The sequence below is a fragment of the Nelusetta ayraudi genome, unplaced genomic scaffold, assembly GCF_046127955.1.
Source record: "Nelusetta ayraudi isolate G7.1 ecotype Tasmania unplaced genomic scaffold, CSIRO-AGI_Nayr_v1 ptg000070l, whole genome shotgun sequence".
In the NCBI taxonomy this organism is placed as follows: Eukaryota; Metazoa; Chordata; class Actinopteri; order Tetraodontiformes; family Monacanthidae; genus Nelusetta; species Nelusetta ayraudi.
The window spans coordinates 1401745-1412785 of record NW_027466120.1 but is presented as its reverse complement, the minus strand read 5'-3'; the positions used below and the strand labels follow the sequence as shown (position 1 = coordinate 1412785).

The following is an 11041-nucleotide window of genomic DNA, read 5'->3' as shown; positions in this document are numbered from 1 at the left end:
CGGCCCAGGGGCCATGCGCGACCCGAACATGAAACTGTATCAATGAATCTTATTAATGTTTAAGGTTCCCTGTGTTTTCTGCCACAGTGATGATGATGATATCCCAAAGATTAACATAACTCTAAATTACTTTTAAATAGCAGTAGCTGGTAGTAAACAGCTGTATTTCATTTGTTTAATTTTCAGTGACGTCAAAGAGATAGTTTGTTGGAACGCTTCTGTTTATTTTCATTTGACATTAAAGCACTTGTTTTATACGTATCCAATGATTTATTTATTTTTTTCACCTATGAGGTGGGTCACCAAAACACTCCATCCATCTGCTCCTGGTCCGGCTCCCCTCTGTCACATTTTAAAACTCATTGCGAACCACCAGTCAATAAAAGTTTGGCCAATCCTGATTTAGGAGAGATTTTGTGTTGATTCACACTTTTTCATGGTAAGCTTTCATAAGGTCAGTGTTTCATGGAAATGTCCAGTTGCTCTGGCAAATTTGTTTAGTGGCCGAAAAAAAAAAAAAAAAAAAAAAAATATGGGCGTGGCCTTGATTTTCCTTTCTTTTTTCAGACATGTTGAGATTTTGCATTCTTTCACCCATTTTCATGCAAAACTGCCATCGAGCGGTGAGTGCGTGTGATGATGTGCTCGATCCTGCTGCCTGTGCGTGCCATTGGACGGCTCGGAATAGCGTGAGATCCTCGCAGAGCCCCGCAGCAGATGTGCGCTAGCACGGAGCATCCAAACCCGGCAGCGCAACCGCCGCTGCAATCAAATAACGCTACAACATCCATTTTGTGCATTAAATTAAGCAGCGGCGACGTGCACACTCAATAAAAAACAGACCGAGTGCGACGTCGCAGCCGCACGCACACACACACGCGCGCGCGCACACACACACACACACACACACACACACACACACCCTGCCTCTCTCAACATTGTGTGTATGTATGTGCGCGCCGTAGCGAAGCGCTACAGCGGCACCCAGAAGTGAACAAAGCGACCCGGAAGCGGTGGTCCGACGAGAGGCAGACAGAAAGAACATCAACCTTTTTTATTATAGCTCCACTCGCAAGACAATATCTGCAGCCGGGACTCAAGGTATATTTTTTTCACCCTGCATGTCTTTTCGTGTGTGGACCGAGGTGCATGCCTCCGATATGCTGCGGCTACCTTTAAAAAAAAAAAAAAAAATAGAAGCGTGCATCGTGCAAGAGGAAAAAAAAACGCAGTAGCTGCGCTTTGATTCGTCCAAAAGTTGCAGAATGAGCTGGTGGGGAAAGAGGTTGAAAAAAAAAACACCCGCTGCTCTAAAAAAGTGAAATTGGGTTGAGTGTGTGTCCGCGGCGGAGCCGCCGTGAGACGTTTTGTGTTTTGACCTTAACGCATCGGTTGCGTGAGTCGTTGTTGCTGTTTTTGGGGGGGTCGTAGCCTGCCGCTTGTCCGTTTCCGTGCGTTGCTTTTTCCCCTTTCCCCCTCTTGCAGAGCATGGCTGTTGTAGGAAGTGTCAGGTTTTTTTTTTTCAGAGGTGGGGAGGCCGGGCTATTCAAACCTGCAATTCGCCGTAAACAATCATTCACGCCGCTGACATGATAAACACACCTTTGTGTCCGCGGCGGCGGCCGCTCCCGACAAATAGAGAAATCTACACGGCCGAAATTTTTTTGGGGGGGACTCTGCAGAATATGGCGTCCCGCCTTATAAAAATAAGGCTGCCATTTTTGTTTCCCTTTTGTCTGGAAATGTTTAAAGAGAAACTGTGCGAGAATGTCTGGGTCGCCACGCCAAAAAAAAAAAAAAAAAAAAAAACGGAAGGGGAAAAAAAAAAAAAGCCTCCGTCACCGGCGGGTCCACTGGTGATCCCGCACCGGCTGACACGTCCGAAAAGTCAACGATTAGAAAGTTTGTTTGGGTTTTGTTTTTAACTGTTATTTTCTTGCGTTTGTCGAGGAGACTAGAAGCGACCTACTCTTATTTTCAGGAATCCGCTCTCAGACAAAAGGGACGGAGATAGCTGCATGTCCGGGCGAAACGCTCGTCGCGATGTTATTTTAGAAGGGACAAAAATATTGATTTAGCTGACATTTAGCTTGTTTGACCCGAGTGCACATAAATGTGACACCGCGGGCCTAATTTATACACAGCTGTTGGAATAAGCACGACAGAGGCAGGCTGAATAAAGGGATATGGCGTGGGGTTTTTTTTGTTTTCGAGATCATTTTATCGCTAGACATTGTGTTCTGTTCAATAATTTCATTTTTTGTAACCCGCTCTAATACGCGGTGAATTTAAAAAAAAATAAAAAATAAAAAAAATCGCAGAATTCACACCAAAGGTCACGTATTCGACGTTTATGAATATATCTTTAAGATTATTATTATTTTTTTTGTTTTAGCAAATGAAGTGTGTCTGTAATAACAAAGGACGAGATTTTACACATGATTACCCCTGTACTCATGCAAAAGCCTATTCAACATATTTTGCGTTACCCAGAACCCAAAACTGTAGGACATATTCATTTCATTTCCTTTTTGGTTTAGCCCAGCCTCTCCATGAAAATGCAAAAGGAAAACAATGGCGTTGCTTTTTGGACATTTGAACAAATATGTTAACTGTTTATACAGATAATTGAATACTAAAACTCTTCAGTGGTTAACAGCATTTATTTTGGTAGCTGCGATTGAAACCATTGCGTCAATGGTCAAAGGAGGAAGCACACTTTCTCGATGAAACACAAAACCTGCTAGTTGCTTGCGGTTTCGCCCTCATCCAGTTTTTTTTTGTGTGTGTTTTTTTGGCTTTTGCACGTCTTGCCTGCACATTGTCATTAGAATAGTTAAACATTTGCAATATGAAGCTGACACCTCGTCGGTTCAAGTCCAAGTTGTAAGCTCATCTTTAGTTGACGCCGTTCCTCTTTCAGAATGGCGGAGCCTCGATTCAACAATCCGTACTTTTGGCCGCCGCCTCCATCCATGCCAGGCCAGGTACGTCCACTTTGCAACACGCGACGACCGTCACACCTGTCTTGCCGTTTGTTTCCATGTGTGAATGTCTTTTTCCGCCGTTCGGCACCGCAACGGAGCAGATCAAACACAAGCGCACGGCTGCGCCGCTTTTTCCCACGTTGTCGTAGTCGCGGGGCCGTGAATGACATTCACACACGGTGGCTGTTGTCTGTTGAGCATGACCCGTTAACCCTTTCAGCTGGATAACCTGGTGCTCATTAACAAGATCAAGGAGCAGCTGATGGCCGAGAAGATCCGACCCCTGCACCTGCCGCCTACCTCCACGCCCTCCCAGCAGACCCTGCTGGTGTCCACCTCGCTGGCCGACGCCAATGCTCAGCACAGCCTGCCGGGGCTCAAGCAGCAGCAGCAGCAGCAGGTCCAGGGTCACCACTCGCAGCCTCAGGGCTCCGGACAGTCCGACATCGCTCTGCACACTCGCCCCAGCTCCGGACCAGGTACGAGCCTTGATAGCTGGATGGTCGCACGTCAAGTCCCACCCCATCTTGTTGTGCCCTGCACGTCGTTGTGGTTCTTAGAAAGATGCTCACGTGCAGTTGTTTTCCTGGCTGTGCAACCAAAGATATAATTGTGACAATGTGTGATTGTCACAAATTTCGGACGATCGTCTCACAGCTTGACAGCTAGCACGACGGGATGAGTGGATAACCTAATTAAGTGCAGTAGTAAAGGGTTTGTTAGTCAGTGAGGTCAATCCTTGACTTCTTTATATGTTTCTCCGCTCGTCACAAAGTGTGTGCTAACCCTTGGAATCAAGCTCTTTATTATGTCACAAAGGGCTCTGAGGCCTCACTTAACACTCCGGCCCAGTTCAGCTGTCTTATTCAATGTTTAAGGTCAAAACAAAAGCGTTTATAGCATGAGTGTTTTTTTTGTAGGATGCTGTAAACAGAGGGCTGTAAACTGCAGAACCTGCAGTGCATAACAAGATAATTAAGCATGTGTGGCTGTCACCCTGCAGTCCAGGATGAATAGCAAAGATCTATGCACATTTAAAATGCCATGAAACTAAGAATCAATTTCTTGCTCACCATTTTTTCACATGTGGCGGGTGTGATTGCGCTGCTAAACTCTCATCGTTCTCCTCCTCCTCCTTCCAGATGGAAACATGGACGACAAATCAGTGGTGAAGGCCAAGGGGTTGTGGGAAGACTGGCACATGAGACAGCTCAGCGAACAGGCCAGCCGGCTCAACCATCGCTCAGGTGCTGCAGAGACGGGACCGCTTGCCGTCACCTCACAGTCCCACACACCGACGTTCACTCGCAGCACCGGACTAGTGGTGTGTTTAGGCAGGCAGCATGTCGACCTGCTGAGATGAGGAATATATATGGTTCAAGAAGTTGGAGATACGAAAGAGGATCAGGGCCACAAGAAGAGAAAAAAATATTACAGGAAGGAGATTTTTGTTGAAGTTCTTATTTTGAATTTAAGTAGAAATTTTGTAAAAAAAAAAAAAAAAAGAAAAAAAAAAGACAAAATTTCATGAATAAAGTCGATGTTAAAAAAGACAAAATTTCATGAATAAAGTCGTCGCACATAAAGTGGAAATTTTGTGAATAAAGTAGAAATTTCAAGATCAATTTATGGCATTTGCGCACCTTGGTCACTTGACAACATGTCTTCTGTGGAACAACTTGTAAAATTGTTCTTCAAAATTAGGTGTAGTAACAAGGAAATCCTTGCTCTTCTGTCACACAAACACAGTGTGGTAATAAGCATTACGACATTGAAAAGACTGTGTCCAACTTGACATCTGTTCAGAAGAATAAAACCAGACAAACTTTGAGGAAGTTTCCGCCTTTGCGCAGAACGAGATAGCTGGAAATGGGCAGATGCAAGGATATCGCTGTCATACAGCGAGGTTATGTTGTATCGCAAGGTACAATCAGACAACTGATCAAGTGAATTGACCCTGAAGGTGTGGAGCACAGACGAGCCCGGCGTCTGAGGCGCAGGCATTACCGAAGGACCCAATGTGCTCTGGCGCATGGATGGCTACGACAGACTAAAGCCATACGGCTTGGCCATCAGTGGCTGCATTGATGGTTTTAGTTTGTTATAATTTCAATTTTAGTCACAAAATTTTGTCTATTTTACATCAACTTTATGGGGGGGGGGGGGGGGGGGGTCATCTGGCCCTAATCATCTTCCGAATGGAGAAGTGTGCAGCACATCAAATAAAACATTTTCCTGGATGTCTGCTGAGGCTCAGAGTAGCAAACAAACAGGCCATGCAGCAGGGAGCAAAGTGCCAACAGCCCCCAAGGATCAGACGACGTTCTTTAGTTTTCCCAACCCTGAGGGACGCACGCACACGCCAACATACGAGGGGATAATCAGCATTTTTCCTGTTTCACAACCACTCATCCTGTTTATCCTCCCCGTCTGCTCCGAGCAGCCGTCGCTTTTCAAACGGTCACGTGACGAACCCTATTCAATTTTATTCAGGTTTGGCTCCTTCGTCCCGACCGGACAACCACGGCGTCTCGGAGGCCCTGACGCCCACCACGCCCACCTCCAGCAGCCACAACCGGCTGGGCGGCGCCCCCTCCCTCAACATCATCTCCGGCCTGGCCAGCGGCCCCGGCATGGACCACATGAAAGCCGGCGGCCTGGCCGGACTCCTGGGGCCGCCGCCCAAAGCCCCACGCGGGAGGAAGAAGATCAAAGCGGAGAACACGTCGGGGCCGCTGCTGGTGGTGCCCTACCCCATGCTGGCCGACCAGGGCTGCATCACCATTGCACCCAAAGAGGGCAAAACCTACAGGTGGGGGCCCACACTGACCTCCTGACCTCCACTATTGTCCCTCCACGAGCGTTTGTACAAAGACATCATCCATCATCTTTCATCCGCAAAAATTTCCTGTTATCCAAATTCTGAGAAATTTGGTAAACAAACATTCAAATTTTCAACCCAGTGTTTAATTTAATCCACGCACGCGCGCACGTTTACCGCAGAGATTAACCAGCAAAGATTCCAGAGAACAGCACGTCTGAATTTGACGTGTCCTTCGGGGAGGGAAATCCGGCTGCAGGAGTCGTCAAGAACCTTTTATTGCATTGTTTCGGTTTGCGTGTTGATTGCAGCCGCCCGATAAGATTCAAAAGATTTTATTTGCCATGTTGTCACGTTGCATGGGAATGAAAGGTTAGCGTAATCGGGGCCATCTGCGTCAGCCTCGCTGCTTCTCGAGGATGAGCAGTCTGTTTTTGGAGGCACTGAGTCACGCTGCTATCTCGGTGATCTGCCTCCGAGGCGCCCGACCAACTTCTTCCTTTTGCTTTGGAGGACTGATTATGATTTCATGACTTATTTCTTTTTTTTTTGCCAACTTTCCACAAAACTCAGCGAGTGGCTGTGGGCTCGGCCCGGTTTCCTTCACCAGTTCGACACTTCAAAGGTTCTGCTTTGATGTGGTCGAGTGTAACAACCGGCTGTGTCTCTCCACGCAGATGCAAAGTGTGTCCGCTCACCTTCCTCACCAAGTCGGAGATGCAGATGCACTCAAAGTCCCACACGGAGGCCAAGCCGCACAAGTGTCCCCACTGCACCAAGACCTTCGCCAACGCCTCCTACCTGGCTCAGCACCTGCGCATACACCTGGGCATCAAGCCCTACCACTGCTCGTACTGCGAGAACTCCTTCCGGCAGCTCTCGCACCTGCAGCAGCACACCAGGTCTGATCGCCGGGCTGCGGGTCATGTGACGCGATGCCCCGGGTCTTCTCACGTCGCTCTGTCAATCGCTGCTGTGATGTTGCTCTTCGACATGCCGCCGTGCTAACCTTTTCCTTATCGACTGTCCCCCCCCGCCAAACGCAGAATCCACACTGGCGACCGGCCTTATAAATGCGCTCACCCCGGATGTGAAAAGGCTTTTACCCAGCTGTCCAACCTACAGGTGAGAAGACCAACACCTAATAAAAGGATAACGGCCGCCTTTGCCGCGATGTTTGATCTCTCTCTCTCTCTCTCTCTCTCTCTCTCTCTTTCTCTCTCAGTCTCACCAGAGGCAGCACAACAAAGACAAGCCGTACAAGTGTCCCAACTGCTACCGTGCCTACTCGGACTCGGCGTCGCTGCAGATCCACTTGTCAGCGCACGCCATCAAGAACGCCAAGGCCTACTGCTGCAGCATGTGCGGCCGGGCGTACACCTCAGTGAGTGAAACCGCCAGAGCGAGCGCCGTCTCAGAGCGCCGGCAATAAGGCGATGGCCACGGGTGATACCCGCGCCTGACTGTGGCTACGTTTCCTGTGGCTGCGAAGCTGGCTGAGCAGCTCTTTCCCCCGCCCCCGCCCTCTCCTCTTCCTCCTCCTCCTCCTCCTCCTCCTCCTCCTCCTCCTCCTACTCCCCCTTCTCCTCCTCTTCCTCAGACAGCAAGACAACAAAGTCATTCCAGTGTTTTTAAATAGAAGGCATCAAAATGTTTGCCAGCAGCTTCATCTATGAAAGCCCAGCAGACTATTCTGGGAATTAAAGGGATAGTTCGACTCAAAATTAATATTTATATTTATTTATTTATTTCAATCTGCAGCAAAAATACAAACCTTCAGAGCAAAAAAAAAGAAAAAAGAAAACAAAGAAATCATGTGGCAGACCCAAAGGGCTCAGGCTAAAGCTAACCAGCTTATAGATGCCCTCACTTGTAATTACAATAGTCTAATTAAATTTGTCCATTGAGCCTTACAACTCAAATAAACAACTCAATGAAAAATACAATATAACCCATTATTACTCACCCTCTAACACTAACCCTCCAGCCCAGACCTCTCTAGGATAAGGTTTTTGCAATCATTTTTTAAATTGAACAATATTTGCACTTTTTTTTTTAAATCTCATCAGGTAAACTGTTCCACAGCTTCAGCCCACAGACAGATATGCACATGCTTTTCAGAGCAGTGTGGACTATTGGTCGTATTCAAAGTCCCTCTTAAGTCAAACCCCTTCTCTATCCAAACATTTTCTGAATATTGCCAGGAAGTCAATTATTTCCTGCCATCTACACAATTTGTTTTGTGATCTACTAAGTTTGTGAATTTCAGTGATTGAGATTTTAAAAGCAGTGCAGTGGTGTGATCATGATGTCCTTCATTACACTAGCGATTCTTGGTGCTCTCTTTTACATAATGCTTAGTATCTGTAGGTTGCTTCTGTAGGTGTTTCCCCAACACTTCTGCATAATAAGCGAGATATGGTAGGATGAGTGTGCAGTATAGTGTACGCAAGGGCCTCTGGTTTAAAGTGTGTCTTGTTTTGCACAGGATTCCTACTGTACGTGCTAACTTGGACCTAGCATACTTCATATGGGGTTTTCCAGCTAAAATTGCTCATGTTTGTTTTGCCGACGCACCGGCGTCGACGCCCCCGTGACATTTCCTTTTCTTTTTGCGTAACAGCTGATTGAAGCGAGTCCACCCATTTGAAGTCGACTGTGGCCAAGGAAAGAATGATTCTAATCACTTCTCCTGTTTCTCTTTGTGTAGGAGACCTACCTTATGAAGCACATGTCCAAACACACGGTGGTGGAGCACCTCGTCACCCACCAGTCGCCTCAGAGGAGCGCGTCCCCCACCATCCCCATCCGCATCTCCCTCATCTGAGCTTCCCCCAACCGACCCCCCCCCCACCCCCCCCCCGGAAGGCGCTGGGACCTCGGGAGTCCAGCGGCCGGAGCGCGTGAGGCCCCTGCACCCTCAGCCACCTTACATCAGGCTTACATTAGCATTATGACAGCTGACAAGAGCATTCAGTCGAACCTGGCTGCCTCCATCCATCCATCCATCCATCCATCAGCCGTCTGTCTGAGAGAGAGAGAGAGAGAGAGAGATAGAGAGGAAAAACAAAAACGGAGCACAGCGATATTTTTGTGAATGTAACAAAAGCGCTAGGTGTTGGATCGAGCAGCAGAGAATGTCTTGCGTCAGAATGAATAAGCACTTTCGTAAGCGTCATGTAAACCGCCGGATGCATTGACCATCGGAAGTTTTTTTTTTCTTTCTTTTTTTTTTAGTCTTTCTCTTATTTTATTTTAGCATCTTTTTTGGAATTATGTCCTCTCCCATGAAATGGGTTTCAAAAATGTGCCAGACGAAATTCACCCTTGTTGGAAAAACAAAAACAAAAAACAAACGTGAAACAGTAGAGAAATAGAGAGAGAGAGCGAGGAGAGGGGGAGAAGATGAATTTGCCGGGTGTGTTCTAGAAACATCCAAAGATAATCTTAAAGCACTTTTAGGCCTCGTGGTTTGTTTGGGTCAAATTGGTTGAATTTGTTTGGGATGGAAATGCCAGACGGGCATTAAATGTGGCAGCTAAGAGCACCGACTGTGTATGAGCACCAGTCCCTTTTATTTTCTTTCCGTTGCTCTTTGTATTTTTTTACTCACGTTCACAGGGTCGTTCTAAATTCAAAAGGAAAGGCAATCGCTAGATGGCAATTTTAATGATTGTACCGACGACGTCGGGAGGAGGAACCAATAAAAAGCAATTTGCAAGGGAAGATGAATGAATGTTTCGAAGTTTCCAAAATTGTTTCCCTCCATATTTGACGCTTGTGGCACCTTTATGATCATATATAGCGTATGATCCAAAATAACACTGCTTCTTTCGCATTTTACTTACATAAACTAGTGCCATATATTTACATTTAATACAGTTGTGGGGGGAAAAAGTATTTGTGGAAAAATCTTTGTTTCACAAGTTGTGGCTGCATCAGACGGACACAAAAAAAAATGCAAGTGTTTTTTTTTTGTTTTGTTTTGTTTATTGGTGATAAATAAATAAGAATACGCAAACTAAATTCTTTTACATGTCCAAAAACTTTTCTCCACTACTGTATGAGCTTACATTTATATGTTGAGGCTTGGAGAGAAAACCAATCTTGGCGGGTGTCCACTTTCCCTCAAGTCGAAGCTTGTTTAGCTGAAATGTTTTTTAACGTCGGACCAAAATGTGAAGCTATTGTACGGCGACTCTGACCCAGTGGAGATGTTCTCTTTTAAATAAGCTTTACCCATTTGGACTAAAACTGCAGTATAAGTCATGTTCCATAGGTCATTTATTCAGAGTTCATGTCGAGATGATACTTCCTTTAATTTTTCTCATTAGTATTCCTTGTGGGGTTTTTGTTTTCTCTTTTGCTGTACACAGTATTGTTTGTTGTCATTTTTACTGTAACTTTAACCTCTGGACGGTACTAATAGGGCGCCCTGTATTCTTCAGGGCACTTGAGACAAGGTGCTATGGCTCGACATCACAGTGCAAGATGGAAGTGAGAATAATGTAAAATACATATACAGTATATAGTATGTTTTCAAAAGAATATAATTAACTCAAGCCGCTGGCCTGAAAGAAACAGACGTTTAACGCCAACAACAGACCCTGCCTCTTCTTCTCTTCTCTGCGGAGAAAAAAAACAACAAAAATAAATGGGATAAAAAAAAAAAATATGTACATGTTGCTGTACTGTAAAACACGTTGCTCATCTATAGAACCTGCTTTGTGCGTCCTCATAAACACCCTTTCTGTTTTGGGGTTTGGTAATATGATCTTACTGTAATAATTTTTAGTCTACCTGTACGTTATTAATACTCATGTTTTATCTCAGTTATATACATGTAAGCCTTAACTGTTTAATCATCCCACTCTCATTACTCTGTATTGTGTTCTTCTGCAGTATCCAAATCGTGTAAACACTTTTTAATTTCGATGTTTGGTTGCTTTGTTTTATTGAGGGTTTTTATTTTTTTTCTTTCCGCATGGAGTTCCTGAGCTGTAACCTGTAATGATAACTGTTTACCCATGTTCTCTCTGAAAAGATATTGTGTAGATTTATTACACTTTCCCCCCCACCCCCCGTCTTGCATTGTGGTTTCATATAAAGTTTCTAGACGACTTCAAAATATGCACCGCCAAGACTTGAGGAGTCTGACTAAGGTTATCAGTGTTTCAAAAGAAAAAGAAAAAAAAGAGGAAAAAGGAAGAAAAAAAAAAAAAGCTTTGTATCT

The 11041-nt window shown here is 45.5% G+C and overlaps 1 protein-coding gene across 5 annotated transcripts; it reads left to right on the top strand.

The window, feature by feature from the left end:
* The first annotated feature begins 924 nt into the window (after positions 1–924).
* znf362b (zinc finger protein 362b) lies at positions 925–10894 on the top strand. Of its 5 annotated transcripts, none has more exons than XM_076042395.1 (9): positions 925–1101; positions 2924–2987; positions 3235–3466; positions 4130–4234; positions 5481–5799; positions 6486–6710; positions 6855–6933; positions 7034–7192; positions 8519–10894. In XM_076042395.1, the coding sequence occupies exons 2-9, from the start codon at positions 2925–2927 to the stop codon at positions 8633–8635; spliced, it is 1299 nt and encodes a 432-aa protein (XP_075898510.1). In that variant the 5' UTR covers positions 925–1101; position 2924; the 3' UTR covers positions 8636–10894. The 5 variants fall into 5 exon arrangements, with proteins under 5 accessions (XP_075898510.1, XP_075898507.1, XP_075898509.1 ...); XM_076042392.1 differs by having other exon boundaries at positions 3208–3466; XM_076042394.1 differs by lacking the exon at positions 925–1101 and adding an exon at positions 1206–1396 and having other exon boundaries at positions 3208–3466.
* The last annotated feature ends 147 nt before the right edge of the window (positions 10895–11041 follow it).

Coding starts and splice junctions, on each gene's coding strand:
- znf362b (XM_076042392.1), top strand. CDS start 2,925: ATGGCGGAGCCTCGATTCAACAATCCGTACTTTTGGCCGCCGCCTCCA. Junction 3,467..4,129: donor TCGCCCCAGCTCCGGACCAG/GTACGAGCCTTG, acceptor TCCTCCTTCCAG/ATGGAAACATGGACGACAAA. Junction 4,235..5,480: donor CCGGCTCAACCATCGCTCAG/GTGCTGCAGAGA, acceptor AATTTTATTCAG/GTTTGGCTCCTTCGTCCCGA.